This window comes from Salvelinus alpinus, chromosome 8, assembly GCF_045679555.1.
Source record: "Salvelinus alpinus chromosome 8, SLU_Salpinus.1, whole genome shotgun sequence".
In the NCBI taxonomy this organism is placed as follows: Eukaryota; Metazoa; Chordata; class Actinopteri; order Salmoniformes; family Salmonidae; genus Salvelinus; species Salvelinus alpinus.
In genome coordinates this window covers 27,033,851-27,055,675 of record NC_092093.1, presented here as the reverse complement: position 1 = coordinate 27,055,675, position 21,825 = coordinate 27,033,851, and the positions used below count along the sequence as shown (strand labels likewise).

At 42.4% G+C, this 21,825-nt stretch overlaps 1 protein-coding gene across 2 annotated transcripts in view; it reads right to left on the bottom strand.

The window, feature by feature from the left end:
* The window catches only part of LOC139582817 (potassium channel subfamily K member 2-like), a 52,756-nt gene that overhangs the window by 4,823 nt on the left and 26,108 nt on the right, over window positions 1-21,825 (bottom strand). For both annotated transcript variants that reach the window (XM_071413177.1, XM_071413176.1), the window contains exons 5-6: window positions 19,984-20,203; window positions 19,567-19,706 (exon numbers count right to left, since the gene is read on the bottom strand). In XM_071413177.1, coding sequence (XP_071269278.1) covers window positions 19,567-19,706; window positions 19,984-20,203 — 360 coding nt within the window. The remainder of the gene's footprint in view (window positions 1-19,566; window positions 19,707-19,983; window positions 20,204-21,825) is intronic.

Sequence of the window (21,825 nt, the reverse complement as noted above, 5' to 3'; positions counted from 1 at the left end):
ACACTCTTGGAATTCTTTCTTTCACTGTGGTCCAACTCATCCCAAACTATCTCAATTGGGTTGAGGTCGGGTGATTGTGGAGGCCAGGTCATCTGATGCAGCACCCCCTCACTCTCCTTCTTGGTCAAATAGCCCTTACACAGTGTGTTGGGTCATTATCCTGTTGAAAAACAAATTATAGTCCCACTAAACACAAACCAGATGGGATGGTGTATCGCTGCTGGTTAAGTGTACCTTGAATTCTAAATAAATCACAGACAGTGTCACCAGCAAAGCACCCCCACACCATCACAACTCCTCCTCCATGCTTCACAGTGGGAACCACACATGCGGTCACAAAGACACAGCGTTTGGAACCAAAAATCTCATATTTGGACTCATCAGATCAAAAGGACAGATTTCCACCCGTCTAATATCCATTGCTCATGTTTCTTGGCCCAAGTAAGTCGCTTCTTATTATTGGTGTCCTTTAGTAGTGGTTTCTTTGCAGGAATTCGACCATAAAGGCATGATTCACACTGTCTCCTCTGAACAATTGATGTTGAGATGTGTCTGTTACTTGAACTCTGTGAAGCATTTATTTGGGCTGCAATTTCTGAAGATGGTAACTCTAATGAACTTATCCTCTGCAGCAGAGGTAACTCGGGGTCTTCCTTTCCTGTGGCAGTCCTCATGAGAGCCAGTTTCATCATAGCGCTTGACGGTTGTTGCGACTGCACTTGAAGAAACTTTAAAAGTTCTTAACATTTTCTGGATATACTGACCTTCATGTCTTAAAGTAATGATGGACTGTCGTTTCTCTGCTTATTTGAGCTGTTCTTGCCGTAATATGGACTTGGTCTTTTACCAAATAGGGCTATATTCTGTGTACCACCTCTACCTTGTCACAACACAACTGATTGGCTCAAATGCATTAAGAAGGAAAGAAATTCCACAAATTAGCAAGGCACACCTGTTAATTGAAATGCATTCCAGATGACTACCCCATGAAGCTGTTAGAGAGAATGCCAAGAGTGTGCAAAGCTGTTATCAAGGCAAAGAGTGGCTACATTGAAGAATCGCAAATATAACATATATTTTGATTTGTTTAACACTTTTTTGGTCCTACATGATTCCTTATGTGTTATTTCATAGTTTTGATGTCTTCACTATTAATCAACAATCTAGAAAATAGTAAAAATAAAGAAAAACCCTGGAATGAGTAGGTGTGTCCAAACTTTTGACTGGTACTGTATATATATATCACAGGAGGTTGGTGGCACCTTAATTGGGGAGGATGGGCTTGTGGTAATGGCTGGAGCGGAATTAGTCAAATCAAATCAAATGTAATTATTTCACATGCGCCGAATACAACAGGTGTAGACCTTACAGTGAAATGCTTACTTACGAGCCCCTAACCAACAATGTAGTTTCAAAAAATACAGATAAGAATAAGAGATAAAAGTAACAAGTAATTAAAGAGCAGCAGTAAAATAACAACAGCGAGGCTATATACAGGGGGGTACCGATACACAGTGAATGTGCGGCGGCACCGGTTATGTGAGGTAGTATGTACATGTAGGTAGAGTTATTAAAGATGACAACAGAGAGTAGCAGTGGTGTAAAGAGGGGGTGGGGGGTGGGGGGGCTGGGTAGCCATTTGACTAGATGTTCAGGAGTCTTATTGCATGGGGGTAGAAGCTGTTTAGAAGCATCTTGGACCGAGACTTGGCGCTCCCCTACCACTTGCCGTGCGGTAGCAGAGTGAACAGTCTATGACTAGGGTGGCTGGAGTCATTGACTATTTGTAGGGCCTTCCTCTGACACCGCCTGGTATAGAGGTCCTGGATGGCAGGAAACTTGGCCCCAGTGATGTACTGGGCTGTTCGCACTACCCTCTGTAGTGCCTTGCGGTCGGACAGGCAGTGATGCAACCAGTCAGGATGCTCTCGATGGTGCAGCTGTAGAACCTTTTGAGGATATAAGGACCCATGCCAAATCTTTTCAGTCTCCTGAGGGGGAATGCTCGGTCCTCTTTTTCCTGTAGTCCACAATCATCTTCTTTGTTTTGATCACGTTGAGGGAGAGGTTGTTGTCCTGGCACCACATGGCCAGGTCTCTGACCTCCTCCCTATAGGCTGTCTTGTCGTTGATCAGGCCTACCACTGTTGTGTCATCGGCAAATTTAAATGATGGTGTTGGAGTGGTACCTGGCCGTGCAGTCATGAGTGAACAGGGAGTACAGGAGGGGACTGAGCACGTACCCCGGAGGGGCACCTGTGTTGTGGATCAGTGTGGCGGATGTGTTGTTACCTACCCTTACCACCTGGGGCGGCCCGTCAGGAAGTCAAGGATCCAGTTGCAGAGGGAGGTGTTTAGTCCCAGGGTCCTTAGCTTATTGATGAGCTTTGAGGGTACTATAATGTTGAACGCTGAGCTGTAGTCAATGAATAGCATTCTCACATAGGTGTTCCTTTTTGTCCAGGTGGGAAAGGGAATTGTGGAGAATGCATAATCTGTGGATCTCTTGGGGTGGTATGCAAATTGGAGTGGGTCTAGGGTTTCCGGGATGATGGTATTGATGTGAGCCATGACCAGCCTTTCAAGGCACTGCATGGCTACAGATGTGAGTGCTACGGGTCAGTAGTCGTTTAGGCAGGTTACCTTAGTGTTCTTGGGCACAGGGACTATGAGGGTCTGCTTAAAACATGTTGGTATTACAGACTCGGACAGGGAGAGGTTGAAAATCTCAGTGAAGACACTTGCCAGTTGATCAGTGCATGCCCGCAGCACACGTCCTGGTAATCCGTCTGGCCCTGCGGCCTTGGGAATGTTGACCTGTTTAAAGGTCTTACTCACATACATCGACTGCGGAGAGCGTGATCACACTGTCTTCCGAAACAGCTGGTGCTCTCATGTATGTGTTTAGCTCGTCTGGTAGGCTCATGTCACTGGGCAGCTCTCGGCTGTGCTTCTCCTTGTAGTCTGTAATGGGTTGCAAGCCCTGCCACATCCGACGAACGTCAGAGCCGGTGTAGTACGATTCGATCTTAGTCTTGTATTGATGCTTTGCCTGTTTGATGGTTCGTTGGAGGGCATAGCGTAATTTCTTATAAGCTTCCGGGTTAGAGTCCCGCTCCTTGAAAGCGGCAGCTTTAGCCTTTAACTCAGTGAGGATGCTGCCTGTAATCCATGGCTTCTGGTTGGGGTATGTACGAACGGTCATTGTGGGGACGACGTCATCGATGCACTTATTGATGAAGCCAATGACTGATGTGGTGTACTCCTCAATGCCATCGGAGGAATCCCGGAACATATTCCAGTCTGTGCTAGCAAAACAGTCCTGTAGCTTAGCATCTGCTTCATCTGACCACTTTTTTATTGATCCAGTCACTGGTGCTTCCTGCTTAAATATTTTTTTTAAGCAGGAATCAGGAGGATAGAATTATGGTCAGATTTGCCAAATGGAGGGCGAGGGAGAGCTTTGTATGCGTCTCTGTTTGTGGAGTGTAGGTGGTCCAGAGTTATTATTCCTCTGGTTGCACATTTAACATGCTGATAGAAATTTGGTAAAAACTGATTTAAGTTTCCCTGCATTAAAGTCCCCAGCTACTAATAGCGCCGCCTCTGGGCGAGCGTTTTCTTGTTTGCTTATGGCGGAATACAGCTCATTCAATGCTGTCTTAGCAATAGCTCAAGACTTCCTATCGTGCACCGGCTGTTGTTTACAAAAATACATAGACCGCAGCCCCTTGTCTTACCAGACCCCGCTGTTCTATCCTGCCGGTACATCGTATAACCAGCCAGTTGTATGTTGATGTTGTCGTCGTTCAGCCACGACTCCGTGAAGCATAAGATGTTACAGTTTTTAATGTCCCGTTGGTAGTTTAATCTTCCCCGTAAACTCGTAAATTTTATTGTCCAAAGATTGCATGTTTGCTAGCAGAATGGAGAGAAGTGGGGGTTTATTTGATCACCTGCGAATTCTCAGAAGGCAGCCGGACCTTCGGCCACTCTTTCTCCGCCTCCTCTTCACGCAGATCACGGGGATCGGGGCCTGTTCCCGAGGAAGCAGTGTATCCTTCGCGTCGGGCTCGTCAGAGTCGTGAAAGGAAAAAGAGGATTCTGCTAGTCCGTGGTGAATAATCGCAGTCCTGATGTCTAGAAGTTTTTTTTTCGCTCATAAGAGATGGTTGCGGCAACATTATGTACAAAATAAGTTTAAAAAACAAGTTACAAACAACGCAAATAAGCAAACAAAAAAACAAAATCGGCTGTGGGCAAGTAAAATGTCTTAATCTTCTCCTGCGCCATATTTGATACCGTTGGTTTGACACATGGTTTGATGCCATTCCATTTGCTCTTGTTATGAGCCGTTCTCACTTCAGCAGCCTCCACTGATATATATACATCCTTTTGACAAAAGGGACCGATTGCCTTTTCCCCTTTGAATGAAGTTTCTACCCAGAACTATCCGTTCACTACACGAGAACGTGCTTTATAAGATACAATGGGATGCAGGGCGTTTTCATGGTTACAGAGAGGAAGAGAAAAAGAGATTGGGGAAAAATGGAAGAAGGGGGATGAAGTTATTGATTATTTTCCTAAAATATAGCATGAATACCTCTAGGGTATTTTCTTATACAATAAGCTGAGATGAGCTGTCTTGGGCTACTGGATCGAAGACCCCCAAGCTAAGATTTGTGAGTCTGCATGTGTGCTCTTCTGCTTCCCTCCCCCTCTTCATCTTTTGTCCACATTTCCATTCCTCCCTCTCTTCCTTCACTACCCACTCTTACCCTCTCATTCTCACTTCTCCGCCACACACTCTCTTGTTCTCTCACTGTCTCCCTCGCTCTCAGTAATAGGTTTCTATGTAAAAGGGCTCACACTCCTAATGATGCAAGTATTCACACGGCAGAGTCACACATACAGTATCTCTCCCTTTGTAATGGGATTTACTTTTATATCGGATAATGAATGGAGATTAATTTGGAGGAGGTTTGTGCCTGTCAGCGTTCACTTGTGTTTGTGTGTGTCTCTGTGTGTGAGTGTGTGTGTCTCTCTCTGTGTGTGTGTGTGTGTGTGTGTGTGTGTGTGTGTGTGTGTGTGTGTGTGTGTGTGTGTGTGTGTGTTTGTGTGTGTGTGTTACAGACCCTTGCATGTGTGTGTTCTCCTTCATCTACTTAAGCTAAAAGAATGAACATGACAGAGCGGTAAGATGTCCCATGATTAATTTGCGATTGGAATTTAACTGTATTAATCATCCTTTAAAAATACATGCTACAACTTAATTAATCAGGGAAATCCATCCACGTTTAAAGGGTAAACTAGGGGGTTGAAGTAGAATTAAGCACACTGCTAGGGAGGAGGGTAGGTGGTGAATGCCATGACATACAGGTGAATGCTATGATCCCTTATTGATGTCACCTGTTAAATCCACTTCAATTAGTGTAGATGAAGGGGAGGAGACAGGGTAAATAATTATTTTTAAGCAATTTAGACATGGATTGTGTGTTTGCCATACAGAGGTTGAATGGGCAAGACAAAAGACTGAAGTGACTTTGAACGGTGTATGGTTGTAGGTGCACTGGTTTGAGTGTGTCAAGAACTGCAACACTGCTGGGTTTTTCACGCTCAACAGTTACCTGTGTGTATCAAGAATTGTCCACCACCCAAAGGACATCCAGACAACTTGACACAACTGTGGGAAGCATTGGAGTCAATATGGGCCAGCATCCCTGTGGAATGCTTTCAACACCTTGTAGTCCAGGGGTAGGCAGCCCCACTTCATGTTTTTGTCCTGGAACACCAGGTGTGTTTAATTTAGGTAATCACTGATAAATTAACTCAGTTGGTCAGGTGTTGTCCCTAGTTGGACCAAAATCCTGCAGTATCTACGGCACGCGAAGAACAGGGTTACCTGCCACTGTTATAGTCCATGCCCTGACGAATTGAGGCTGTTTTGAGGGCATAAGGAGATGCAACACAATATTAGCAAGGTGTTCCTAATGTTTTGTACACTCAGTGTAAAATGGTTAAGAAGATATACTATACATCTGATCTAAAAGGTTGGTTTATTTTGAAGGAATCCGTTTTAGGTCGGTGTTGAATATGCCAGGTCGTGGTCGAATACTCTAGTAAACACTTTGCCTCACCCTGTTTGGGGATTTGATATATGGTCACAACTTGTTGTGCTGTGATTGGGTGAATTCACAGCTACATTCCAGCTAACAATTCTAGGGAGAGAGAATGTTTTTGTAATGTTCCCCTTTTGTTTGAGAGACCAGTTTTTCGTTAGTATGGGGAACATTGTATGCTAGCAAAAACCTTTGGATGTTTTGGTGTTAAAGTTAGCAGAACATTGCCTTAATGTCAAGCAGAACTTATCTATAATGTGGTTACAATGTTCTCAGAATATACAACATTAATGTTATTGATTTGTTTTATGGGACGTTGCAAGAACATTCGTGTCCAGTTTTAGGAGAATTAGGAGGGTTAGGAGAATATTCCATCAACGTCCCACCAAACATACACAGAACATGGTTGCTATGTTATCAGAATGTAAGATAGTAATGTTATATACACGTTTCAAGAACATTTTTGTGTATCATTTGTCAGGACCCGCCTGATGGTCCCAAAGAAATGTTCTCCACAAAACATGTTTCATTACACATCACACCCTGTTACTGTTGCCCATCAAGGCCCTGATTGGTGAACCACTGATCCATTCACAACTATTTTTGCCTGTTGGCAAGGGATACTCATACTGCTTTTAACATAATGTTTTCAACTTACATATGTGATGCACTTTGAGATACATGATTATATTGTGCAGGGTCATTTACACAGTAATTATTCTTCAACATGTCCTCATCTGGGATTTGAACTCACAACCTCTTGGTGCACAGTATTCAGATCTTGTTGCCATGCCACCATGTCTGTGTCACTTATCAGTTCATTTGACTATTCTCTTATTGATTTGATTGACTTATTTCAACAATTTAAGGGTTTTCTGTATAGTTGTCAAATATGGGTGGAGCATATAAATTAATTAGAGTCTAAGATGTTGGGGGGGTGCTAAGCTGACATATGGAATTGTTTTAAGATGGTCATACTATGGATAATTTAGCTATTTGATTTTGAATTGTAAGACCCCTTTACGTATAAAAAAAATTCTAAAAAATTATTTGATAAAATATTGATTTTGGCATATAATAACACATTCATAAATGGCAAAAAGGACAGTAAAAAAATAATAATTAAGAATCAAGGTTTTGAAGTGCCTGTCCTAAAGTACCAGTCAAAAGTTTGGACACGCCTACTCATTCCAGGGCTTTCTTTATTTTACTGTTTTCTACATTGTATAATAGTAAAGACATCAAAACTATGAAATAACACATGTAATCATGTAGGAACCAAAAAAGTGTTAAACAAATCTAAATATATTTGATATTTGATATACTTCAAAGTAGCCACCTTTTGCCTTGACGACAGCTTTGCACACTTGGCATTCTCTCAACCAGCTGCCACTTTTCACCGCAGATGCGGTAGTACGACACTGACGGATGCAGTGGATTGATACGCAGCCAATGCAAAAACCTCATATCTCTAGCTTAAACTGACAATTTTTGATGGGAATTTATTTGTTATGTAACTTAGATTGACGCAACAGTGTCTCAATCGACTCTAGGGGCATTTTAATCTATTTTAATGATACTCCTGAATCACTGATATAAGTATGTTTTTTCTTGAGTGTACTTTTAACAAAGCTGAGATTTACTTCAAAGTGCATTCACCCTATTGCTTACACCTATCAAGTTGTTTCAGATCTAGGTTGTTTCAGTGCCTAGGCAGGAGGGGTTAGGTTTTGTTCTTGACAGGGCCTAATTCTTGACATGGCCTAATTGTTTACAGACAGATTATTTCACTTAAAATTCACTGTATCACAATTCCAGTGGGTCAAAAGTTTACATACACTAAGTTGAATGTGCCTTTAAACAGCTTGGAAAATTCCAGAAAATGATGTCATGGCTTTAGAAGCTCCTGATAGGCTAATTGACATAATTTGAGTCAATTGGAGGTGTACCTGTGGATGTACTTCAAGGCCTACCTTCAAACTCAGTGCCTCTTTGCTTGACATCATGGGATAATTCAAAAGAAATCAGCCAAGACCTCAGAAAAATAATTGTAGACCTCCACAAGTCTGGTTCATCCTTGGGAGCAATTTCCAAACGCCTGAAGGTACTACGTTCATCTGTACAAACAATAGTACGCAAGTATAAACACCATGGGACCATGCAGCAGTCATACCGCTCAGGAAGGAGACGCCTTCTGTCTCCTAGAGATGAATGTACTTTGGTGCGAAAAGTGCAATTCAATCCCAGAACAACAGCAAAGGACCTATATCCACAGTAAAACAAGTCCTATATCGACATAACCTGAAAGGCCGCTCAGCAAGGAAGAAGCCACTGCTCCAAAACCGCCATAAAAAAGCCAGACTACGGTTTGCAACTGCACATGGGGACAAAGATCGTACTTTTTGGATTAATGTCCTCTGGTCTGATGAAACAAAAATAGAACTGTTTGGCCATAATGACCATCGTTATGTTTGGAGGACAAAAGGGGGATGCTTGCAAGCCGAAGAACACCATCCCAACCATGAAGCACGGGGGTGGCAGCATCATGTTGTGGGGGTGCTTTGCTGCAGGAGGGACTGGTGCACTTCACAAAATAGATGGCATCATGAGGGAGGAAAATTATGTAGATATATTGAAGCAACATCTCAAGACATCAGCCAGGAAGTTAAAGCTTGGTCACAAATGGGTCTTCCAAATGGATAATGACCCCAAGCATACTTACAAAATGGCTTATGGACAACAAAGTCAAGGTATTGGGGTGGCCATCACAAAGCCCTGACCTCAATCCTAAAGACAATTTGTGGGCAGAACTGAAAAAGCGTGTGCAAGCATCGAGGCCTAAAAACCTGACTCAGTTACACCAGCTCTGTCAGGAGGAATGGGCCAAAATTCACCCAACTTATTGTGGGAAGCTTGTGGAAGGCTACCTGAAACTTTTGAGCCAAGTGAAACAATTTAAAGGCAATGCTACCAAATACTAATTGAAAGTATGTAAACTTCTGACCCACTGGGAATGTGATGAAAGAAATAAAAGCTGAAATAAATCATTCTCTCTATTAATACTATGACATTTCACATTCTTAAAATAAAGTGGTGATCCTAACTGACTTAAAACAATTTTTACTAGGATTAAATGTCAGGAATTGTGAAAAACTGTGTTTAAATGTTTTTGGCTAAGGTGTATGTAAACCTCCGACTTAAACTGTAACAGAGCATCTCAAAGTGAACTCTGTTGTCTTTTTGAAATCCACACCACATATACCATGTAGAACAAACATGTGTCTCTTATAAGCAATAACATCAGCTCTAGTCATTGCATTTCTATTTGTAACATTCCTAATTTGTTGCCGATAGACACAAACTCAGAACATGGTTGCCATATTCTCAGATGATTAGGAATGTGTATATTTACAGTAGTATGTCTGTACTTTCTCACATTTGACATTTAATAAGGAATGATGATGCCAGTTATACCAAAACAAAACAAAACACAGTTCCATCTTCAAGTTTTTATGTGGAAAAAAAGACAAATTGCAACAGAATCACTTGGGACCAGTGTTTGGGGTAATAATTACTTACACTAATATATTACCGTAATATATGTGACCGATCGGCTCTAGTCAGTCTTAAGTAGCAAAATAATTTTAAACAGTGTTTTTTACATTGGATAAAAGTAGAGACTCAGAGCTAGAAAATGGTATATCATACACTACAGTTGAGGAACAATGGGAAAGTAATTCTGCTTTGAAAGTTGATAAACTTGTAACCCCACTTTTGAGAAAATGGACCTAGCATGTTTTGGTACACCTACTGGAGAGCTCGTCTTTGTCTACACCCATTCAGCATCGTTCACACTGTCTTATGCCTTATCCCCACCCATCTCTTTAAGGATTCACATCTGAGGCCATGTGCTAAACAGAGTGAGTACGGTAGTGTATTAAACAACCAGAGATTTCTAGACTAAAGGCTGGTTTATACTACGTCTATCGACATGAAAATTCTAATTTGACTTGGTGCAGGTCATGTTGTTCTTCACATCTCTGGTAAACACACACTATATCAAATAAAAGCAATTTTTTTGTCACATGCACAGGATACAGAAGATGTAAATGGTACAGTGAAATAGTTACTTGCATAGTGGAATCTTTTGTTTGGACATGAACCATAATTTATAACGCTATTACCATGCATGAATCTGCAGGTAGCGAAAGCTAACCAACTAGGTTCAATGTTAGCTAGCTAGCTAACATAGGCTATAACTAGCAATGCAAATGGATTTCTGAGATAGCTAGTATGATCTGTAGTAATATTATTCCTAACAGTACACTTTAACTTGCAATGAAAATTACTTTCTTGCCAAATTAGAAATGTATAATATCTGAAAATGTAGCTAGCTAGACTCTCTTACCTGTATACATGGATGAATGTTTCTCCCTCTGTCACGGATGCTATTGTTGTCCTTAGTTTGAAGATGTAATCCAGAGACAGGTGTTTTATACAACAGCCTTCTGTGTGTTCTCTTTTCGACTCCATCCACATATTTGCAATCAAACGGCAGCATTTTCTCCATGTCCTTAGCTTTCATACTCTGCTTCCACCGGGCATTCCACTGATTTCAAAACTTTGTCAACTTCTTCCATGACAACAACACTGTTGATCACCGTTTCAGAATAGTCTACAATGTCTGATTCAATGAAAAAAAAACCCATCTAAATCAGGGATTTGCTCATCATCTGAGATATTGTAATATTATTAGTTACGTTTTCAAGTAACCCATTTTTTAAAGCCTTGTCTCATGCTAACGGAATTCATACTGTAGGCTAACTTGTTTACAATTGGCTATCGTAAAGCTGAAAATCAAAGAAACATAGCAGCTCAGTTGTTACCCCTTTTCCCTGTGGAAATGCTCCCATTAATTTGAGTTAATCGAGGAAAAAGAGAACAACAATTTTAGTCAAATGCAAAATCTGCAAAGGGTGCATTGATCTCTTCGTCCAGAAACACTACATCAAACCTGAAAAAGCATCTGGAGGTCGTGCAGAAAGAAACAAAGCTGGTACCTAATGTTCTAGAAATGCGTGAAAAAGGAGAAATCTATACAATTATAATAAACATAAATTATATTTCCATATGAACATTCGAAATGTCTGGTAAAAGCAATTGCAAACGGCAATAATGACATTAATATATTGCTAAGAATGTGAGAGGAGGACGACTTCCCTAGCAGTTCTCGAACCCAGACCACAAGCACCAATGATGAATGCCCTAACCACTGTCCGAATAAAGGACATCTCTAGGGCATGTCCTTATTGGCCAGTATAGCTAGGCCCTGTCAAGAAACCCTCCTCCCTAGGCACTTGTGTAGAACTGAAACAACTTGATAGGTGTAAGCAATAGAGTAACTGCACTTCGAAGTAAATCTCAGTTCTGTTAATATCTTTTGTTCTGAGAAAATGACAATCATGGTCTGTGTATGTTTGATGGGACGTTGATGGAATATACTCCTAACCCACAGAAAAATAGATAATAAAGTGTGTAGATGAAGCCGACATATGGCAGCTCTGCTTCTAGCTCCTAAGCAACTTTGCAGTGTTTTGTTTTTTGTATGTTATTTTTTACATTATTAGCCCAGATTTTTTTTGTGTTATTACATACAGCCGTAATTAACTTTTGGATATCAGAGTGGTGGTAACTCACAAACATTATGACCAGGAATACGACTTTCCTGAAGTGGATCTTTTGTTTGTATCCCCCAGGGCAATTGAACTTATTCCAGAGGCTGCTCCAAAACACCACCGGCGGAGAAGAGGTATTCGAAGTGAACTTCGAGTCCGACTCAGGATGCGTGCACACCATCCACCACTTCCGAGTATATTACTGGCTAATGTTCAGTCTCTGGATAATAAAGTAGATGAGCTCAGGGCGAGGATCTCCCTCCAGAGAGACATCAGGGATTGTAACATACTCTGTTTCATGGAAACATGGCTCTCTCGGGATATACTGTATCCGTCCATACAGCCAGCTGGGTTCTCAGTACATTCTGCAGACAGGAATAAAGAACTCTCCGGGAAGAAGAAAGGCGGGGGTGTATGTTTCATTATTAACTACTCATGGTGTGATAACATACAGAAACTCAAGTCCTTTTGTTCACCCGACCTAGAATAGCTTAGTCAGATGCCGACTGCATTACCTCCCAAGAGAATTCTCTTCGGTTATAGTCACAGTAGTCACAGCCGTGTATATTCCCTCTCAAGCCGTTACCACGATGGCCCTCAAAGAACTACACTGGCCTTTATGCAAACTGGAAACCACATATCCTGAGGCCACATTTATTGTAGCTGGGAATTTTAACAAAGAAATTTGAGGAAAATGCTTCTGAAGTTCTACCAACACATTGACTGTAGTACTCGCGCTGGGAAAACATTGGACCACTGCTACTCAACTTGTAGAAATGTCTACAAGGCCCTCCCCCGCCCTCCCTTCGGCAAATCTGATCACGACTCCATTTTGCTCCTCCCTTCCTATAGGCAGAAACTCAAACAGGAAGTACCTGTGCTAAGGTCTATTCAATGCTGGTCTGACCAATCGAAATCCATGCTTCAAGATTGTATTGATCACACGGACTGGGATATGTTCCATGTAGCCTCTGAGAATAACATTGACGAATACACGGATACGGTGACTGAGTTCATCAGGAAGTGTATAGGAGATGTTCTACCCACTTTGACTATTAAAACCTACCCAAACCAGAAATCATGGACAGATGGAAGCATTCTCGTAAAACTGAAAACGCAAACCACCACATTTAACCATGGCAAGATGACTGGGAATTTGGCCAAATACAAACAGTGTAGTTATTCCATCTGTAAGGCAATCAAACAGGCAAAACGTAAGTACAGAGACAAAGTGGAGTCGCAATTCAATGGCTCAGACACGAGACGTGTGGCAGGGTCTACAGACAATCACGGACTACAAAGGGAAAATCAGCCACATCGTGGACACTGACGTCTTGTTTCCGGACAAGCTAAACATCTTCTTCGCCCGCTTTCAGGATAACACAGTGCCACTGATGCCGCCCGCTACCAAGGACTGTAGGCTCTCCGTGGCCGATGTGAGTGAGTCATTTAAGCATGTTAACCCTCGCAAGGCTTCCACCCCAGACTATCAGCATTCAACACCATAGTACCCTCCAAGCTCATCATTAAGCTCGGGGCCCTGGGTCTGAACCCGGCCCTGTGCAACTGGGTCCTGCACTTCCTGACGGGCCGCGCTCAGGTGGTGAAGGTAGGAAACAACAACTACACTTCTCTGATCCTCAACTCGGTGGTCCCACAAGGGTGCATGCGCAGCCCCCTCCTGTACTCCTTGTTCACCCATGACAGCGTGGCCACACATGCCTCCAACTCAATCATTAAGTTTGCAGACCACACAACAGTAGTAGGCCTGATTACCAACAGGAGAGAGTGGTGCCGGGAATATAACCTCTCACTCAATGTCAACAAAACAAGGGAGCTGATCGTGGACTTCAGGAAACAGCAGAGGGAGCACGCCCCTATCCACATTGACGGGACCGCAGTGGAGAAGGTGGAACACTTCAAGTTCCTCTGCATACACATCACTGACGATCTGAAATGGTCCACCCACACAGACAGTGTGGTGAAGAAGGCGCAACAGTGCCTCTTCAACCTCAGGAAGCTGAATTTGGCTTGGTCCCTAAAACCCACAATTGAGAGCATCTTATCGGGCTGTATCACCGCCTGGTACGTCAACTGCACCGTCCTCAACTGCAGGGCTCTCCAGAGGGTGGTGCGGTTTGCCCAACACATCACTGGGTACAAACTACCTGCCCTCCAGGACACCTCCAGCACCCAATGTCACAGGAAGGCCAAAAAGATCATCAAGGACATCAAACACCCGAGCCACGGCCTGTTCACCCCGTTATCATCCGGAAGGCAAGGTCAGTACAGGTGCATCAAAGCTGGGACCGAGAGACTGAAAAACAGCTTCTATCTCAAGGCCATCAGACTGTTAAAGAGCCATCACTAGCCAGCTTCCATACATAGAAATCACTGGTCACTTTAATAATGGAACCCTAGTCACTTTCATAATGTTTAAATAATGTTTACATACTGCTTTACTCATCTCATGTATATACTTAATTCTATTCTACTGTATTTTAGATCATCGCTCGATCTAATATTTATACATTCTTTTAGATTTGTGTGTATTATTGTGAATTGTTAGATACTACTGCAATGTTGGAGCATTTAGCTACACCCACAATAACATTTGCTAAATATGTGTATGTGACCAACAAAATTGTATTTTATTTGACACATGAATGTTCCTGCAACATTTACATTTAACGCGTCTAGAACATTAATAGAGAATGGTGCCGATGGAGATGGCTGCCGTTTTACAACCCCGTAACCAATTGTGCTATTGTGTATGTTTTTTTGCGTTATATGTAAATTATTTTGTACATAATGTTTCTGCCACTGTGTCTTATGACCGAAAAGAGCTTCTGGATATCAGGACAGCGATTACTCACCCCGTACTGGAGGAATAGTTTTTCTTCAACGAGACAGACGGGAAGGATTTATTTCAGACACCCAACAAGACCCTAATCCCCGTCATTCACAGGAGGAAGATACGGAGGCATCGTGGACGAAGGTCAGGGTGCCTTGTGAGGATCCGTCGCCGAGAGGGTAATCAACCTTTACCATCGGTCCTATTAGCCAACGTACAATCTATCGATAATTAAATAGACGTACTACGATCACGTACATCCTACCAACGGGACATAAAAAACTGTAATATCTTATGTTTCACCGAGTCGTGGCTGAACGACGACATGAATAACATACAGCTGGCTGGTTTAAAGCTTTTTCGGCAGTATAGAACAGCAGCCTCTGGTAAGACGGGGTGACGGTCTATGTGTATTTGTAAACAACAGCTGGTGCACGAAATCTAAGGATGTCTTACAGTAGAGTATCTCATCATAAGCTGTAGACCACACTATTTACCAAGAGAGTTTTCATCTGTATTTTTCGTAGCTGTCTATGTCCCACAACTAACCAATGCTGGAACTAAAACCACACTCAATGAGCTGTATTCCGCCATAAGCAAACAGGAAAATGCTCATCCAGAGGTGGTGCTCCCAGTTGCCGGGGAAAAACTCAAATCCATTTTACCTAATTTCTACCAGCATGTTAACTTCTCTGCGCTACAGATCCCTTTAGCGGGATCATTTTCCTAAACAACCGCTGAATTGCAGGGCGCAAAATATTACTAACAATATTTATAATCATGCAATCACAAGTGAAATATACCAAAACACAGCTTAGCTTGTTGTTAATCCACCTATCGTGTCAGATTTTGAAAATATGCTTTGCAGCGAAAGCAATCCAAGCTTTTGTGAGTGTATCAATCAATGCTACAACAGCTAGCCCCAAATTAGCATGGTCACGAAAGTCAGACAAGCAATAAAATGAATCGCTTACCTTTGATAATCTTCGGATGTTTGCACTCACGAGACTCCCAGTTACACAACAAATGTTATTTTTGTTCGATAAATATTACTTTTATAATAAAAAAACGCCATTTGGGTTGCGCTTTATGTTCAGAAAACCAAAGCCTCGTTCCGTTCTACGAAAATTCCAAAAAGTATCCGTAATGGTCGTAGAAACATGTCAAATGTTTTTTATAATCAATCCTCAGGTTGTTTTTAACAAACATAATCGATAATATTTCAACCGGACCGGTTGAATAAGAGAGAAAAAGAAAATGGAGAGCTACCCCTCTCGCGCGCAGGAACTAATCAGAGGACACCTGACTAGTTTTGAAATATCTCGCTCATTTTTCAAAATAAAAGCCTGAAACTATGTCTAAAGCCTGGTCACAGCCTGAGGAAGCCATTGGAAAAGGAATCTGGTTGATACCCCTTTAAATGGAAGAAAGACGGGCCAGGAAACACAGATTATAAAAATTTTAAAAAATCACTTCCGGATGAGATTTTCTCAGGTTTTCGCCTGCAGAATCAGTTTTGTTATACTCACAGACAATATTTTGACAGTTTTGGAAACTTTGGAGTGTTTTCTATCCTAATCTGTAAATTATATGCATATTCTACGATATGGACCTGAGAAATAGTCCGTTTACCTTGGGGACGTTATTTAAAAAAAATAAACAATCTGACCCCTAGCGTCAAGAGGTAGTGCAACCAGAGGGGAAAAAAACTTTAGACCACCTTTACTCCACACACAGAGACGCGTACAAAGCTCTCCCTCGCCCTCCATTTGACAAATCTGACCATAATTCTATCCTCCTGATTCCTGCTTACAAGCAAAAACTAAAGCAGGAAGCACCAGTGACTCGGTCAATAAGAAAGTGGTCAGATGAAGCAGATGCTAAGCTACATGACTATTTTGCTAGCACAGACTGGGAAATGTTCCGGGATTCTTCCGATGGCATTGAGGGCTACACCACATCAGTCACTGGCTTCATCAATAAGTGCATCGATGACATCATCCCCACAGTGACCGTACGTACATACCCCAACCAGAAGCCATGGATTACAGGCAACATCCGCACTGAGCTAAAAGGTAGAGCTGCCGCTTTCAAGGAGCGGGACTCTAACCCGGAAGCTTATAAAAAATCCCACTATGCCCTCCGACGAACAACCAACAAACAGGCAAAGCATCAATACAGGACTAAGATTGAATCGTACTACAATGGCTCCAAAGCTCGTCGAATGTGGCAGGGCTTGCAAACTATTACAGACTACAAAGGGAAGCACAGCCGAGAGCTGCCCAGTGACACGAGCCTACCAGCTACGCTACGCTATCCGTAGCTGATGTGAGTAAGACCTTTAAACAGGTCAACATTCACAAGGCCACAGAGTCAGACGGATTACCAGGACGTGTACTCCGAGCATGCGCTGACCAACTGGCAAGTGTCTTCACTGACATTTTCAACCTGTCCCTGACTGAGTCTTTAATACCAACATGGTTCAAGCAGACCACCATAGTCCCTGTGCGCAAGAAGACTAAGGTAACCTGTCTAAAAGACTACCAACCTGTAGCACTCACGTCTGTAGCCATGAAGTGCTTTGAAAGGCTGGTCATGGCTCACATCATCACCAGTATCCCAGAAACCCTAGACACACTCCAATTTGCATACTGCCCCAAAAGATCCACAGATGATGCAATCTCTAATGCACTCAACATTGCTCTTTCCCAACCTGGACAAAAGGAAAACCTATGTGAGAATGCTATTCATTGACTACAGCTCAGCGTTCAACACCATAGTGCCCTCAAAGCTCATCACTAAGCTAAGGACCCTGAGCCTAAACACCTCACTCTGCAACTGAATCCTGAACCTCCTGACAGGCCGCCCCCAGGTGGTAAAGGTAGGTGATAATGGAATTTATATGTTTAAATTAATGATTAGAATATTCCACCCTTAAACCATATAATTGTATGAAATTGATTAGAATTATAAAATTATATTCTGATGATGTGTGTAGTTTTAGTCAGGATTAGGTTAAAACAATGTATCTGTATAGTGGAAAAACCCAGACTGTCTGAGCAAGGCGTAGCTCAGGATTTGAACTTGTATGGGGGGGGGGGGGGGGCCGAAGAAAGATACCGAGAACAGTTAGACTGTGTTTGAACCCACCTGGCAGGAAGTGAGAAAACTTAGGAGGACAAGGAGGATTTCTCAAGGTCTCAGGTCAGCTAGGCCTCTGAGAGACTTGGGTAGTATAACAGTATGTGCGTAGGATACCTACTGTTTGTGTGTGAAGGTATGTGCGTAAGGAGCCAGTATAAAACGGATGGGTTTGTACAACGGGGGGAGCGCTCTCGTGAATAAACATTTGACTATTGTATGCTGGGCCTCTGTCTGTTTTCATTTCAAACAGTATCTTACAAATTCTGGGTTGCAGACTGAGTAGTTAATTGAAGTTCAGTTTATGAACATTGAGAACATAATTCTCTTAACAGTAGGTAACAATACATCCGCCGCGCTGATCCTCAACACCGGGGGCCCTCAGGGGTGCGTGCTCATTCCCCTCTTGTACTCCCTGTTCACTAATGACTGCATGGCCAGGCATGACTCCAACACCATCATCAAGTTTGACGATGACACAGCAGTGGTATGCCTGATCACCAACAATGATGAGACAGCCTATAGGGAGGAGGTCAGAGACCTGGCTGTGTGGTGCCAGGACAACAACCTCTCCCTCAATGTGATCAAGACAAAGCAGATGATTGTGGACTACAGGAAAAGGAGGACCGAGCACGCCCCCTTTCTCATTGACGGGGCTGCAGTGGAGCAGGTTGAGAGCTTCAAGTTTCTTGAAGCTCTCAACCTGTGTTGAGAGTGTCCATTTCACCAACAAACTATCATGGTCCAAACACACTAAGACAGTCGTGAAGAGGGCACGACAAAGCCTATTCCCCATCATGAGACTAAAAAGATTTGGCATGGGTCCCCAGATCCTCAAAAGGTTCTACAGCTGCACCATCGAGAGCATCCTGACTGGTTGCATCACTGCCTGGTATGTCAACTGCTCTGCTTCCGACCGCAAGGCACTACAGAGGGTAGTGTGTACGGCCCGGTACATCACTGAGGCCAAGCTTCCTGCCTTCCAGGACCTCTATACCAGGCGGTGTCAGAGGAAGGCCCTAAAAATTGTCTCCAGCCACCCTAGTCATAGACTGTTCTCTACCAGAGCGCCAAGTCTAGGTCCAAAAGGCTTCTTAACAGCTTCTACCCCCAAGCCATAAGACTCCTGAACAGCTAATCAAAGGGCTACCCAGACCCTTCTTTTTTGCTGCTGCTACTCTACCTACATGTACATATTACCTCAATTAGCTTGACTAACTGGTGCCCCTGCACATTGACTCTGTACCGGTACCCCCTGTATATAGCCTCGCTATTGTTATTCTTACTGCTGCTCTTTAATTATTTGTTACTTTTATTGTCTATTCTTTACTTAATGCTTTTTTTTCTTAACCAACAATGCTTTAAGAAGTTTTTAAGGACTTGTAAGTAAGCATTTCACTGTAAGGTCTACACCTGTTGTGTTCGGCGCATGTGACAAATAAAATGTGATTTGATTTGATTAATATCTTATGTTCTGAGAACATTTGACATAAAAAAAATGGTCTCTTGGAAACATTCCTTGCACATCATGGAAACATGTCTGTGAAATGACCTAATGAGACTTAAGGGAATGCTCTCAAGTTCTGGGAACGTTTGTTCTTAGCTGTGATCTTCCCATCTTGGTTCCCTTCCACATTTCAACATGCAGTGATTACCAGTGTACCACAGATACTTATGGTATAGGATACCTATAGTATAGCTTCTGAAATTATCTATAGGAAGTATCTGTGACTGTGTATTGTGGTTTGGTGCAGTGATTTCCACACACATCACGTACCTCCTCCTTGGTTTTCTTGGAGATTACTCTGAACCAGTCTCCTATCATACTGAGCACGGCAGCAAAGTAGGCTAGACCAATCAGGATCCAGAACCACACCACAGGCTTGTAGTAGTCCAGATACTCTATTTCAGAACCACCTATTGGGAGGAGACAGACACACATCTAATAAAGACTATACAAGCTTTTAGTGATATCACACCTCTAGCCAGAGAGCAGAAAGAGAGTGAAGGAGAGAGAGGCTATGTCACACAGAGTATTGATTATTGATCTTCTATTGTGAAGAAGGGTACAGAAATCACGTTTTGTCTCAGTAGATTAAGCACACGTGTGATTTCAAACTCTTTCTAAGACACAGAAGGCGGGATAACAGAGGAAGAACATACAACATAGTCAGAAAAGACAGCTCTTAAATACCTTTTTCAAGACCTTTTTCACCGGCCACAAAGTCGCCGAAGCCGATGGTGGTGAGGGTGATGACCACAAAGTAGATGGATTCCAGCGTGCTCCAGCCCTCTATGTGTTTAAAGATGACCGCCGGCAACGCCACGAAGAGGACACAGCCAAACAGGATGAAGATCACGGTGGAGATCACCCTGATCTTGGTCTGGCTCACTTTCCACTTTTGAGGGAGAGACTGGGAGGCAGGGTAGAATAGATAAACAAATGAATAAAGAGATGGATAAAGATATTAATAAATAAACATGGCAATGGAACGTGGGAAGACTGCAGAGGTTTGAAAGACAGCAAGTACCAACAAGCAGGGAGGGGGGAAGAGGTGAAGAGGAGGCTATGAATACTAACAAAACAGTTGGATTATAATGGCGCTGCAGTGTATGTATATGTGTTTGTGTGAGCATATTTTTTATACATTTAAAAAACATTTTGTTTAGGGCATATCTGTATCTTAGAGTATCTGTTTTTGAATGGCTGTATCGATTATGTCTGCGGGTGTCAGTATTGTGCAATTTAATTTCGGCATATTTTCTTTTAAATCAGCAGACGCCAACACTTAAGGTCTAAAAACAATGCTCAAATGAATTATGCATGACATAATTAGGTAAGGAATTTAACATTTGAAAAACATTATAAAAACATCCAGGGCTCTATTTTAACAAACCAAATTCAGTTCTTTAAATAGCCTGCCCCATATTTGCTAAATATGTTGAACATGTTTTCAGTCCACATTGTTCTTATTGCATTGCTTCAGTATGGAAATACATTGTTAAACATGGGCTATAGCCTTCACGCTGATATAGGGGCTAGGCCTACTGTAATTTTCAGTCTGGACATAGACATGCCAAATGTAGTCAATAGGCATGATTCAATTCACTAGGCTATTGATGAAAAAAGACAATGTATAATTCTTATCAAATTCTAATAAAATGAAACAACTTGTTTTAAATAGGCTATGTCTAAATACAGTAACAGGCACCATAATTGCTTCCCATGGGCATATAATACAGACAAGGCAACTTAGACTATGGAGGGTTTTATGCACATCTCAACTTTTCAAAGGAGCTGCATGGACAAAAATAATGTCCGATATAAAGAAAAAGCAGGAATGTCTGTTCACTGTTTAGCTGCTCGTCATATTTCAATAAAAGATTGGTTTAGGCAAAATTGATGCCATAACCAATTGCGTTACTGCAAAGACCAGCTTTTGGTGAGTCTTAATATCACCAGTAGCACTGCTTGAAATTGGCACATGTATCGACGGACACAGCTCAAATATTTCCGCCTTTCCCACCTCAGCGCAAACGAGCTGATATAAGACAGGTAAATTACTATCCCTGGCGCCAGGGTTGGAAAATAGCAAAGCTCTGGCTTTTACATGTCGAAATTTCCAAGGAGCGTGTATTTGACACTAGCACCTCCTTAACGCCAGCCGAAAATAGAGCCCTCAGGCTTTAACAAGGCCTTTCTCCAGTCACTTCACAATGACATGAGTCATTTCCTTGTGTTGGCCTTTTTCCTGGAATATATATCCAGTGTTTTTTGAATGTCACACACTCAGTGGGTCGGCCAATGAGATTTACTGACCTCATGTCCCTTACAGATCAAGTCATGCTGTGCTCCACTGTATGCCATCAGGCCATCAGGCTATTTTATTTTTTTACTTTTATTTAACTAGGCAAGTCAGTTAAGAACAAATTCTTATTTACAATGACGGCCTACCCTGGCCAAACCCGGACGATGTTGGGCCAATTGTGCGCCACCCTATGGGACTCCCAATCACGGCCGGATGTGATACAGCCT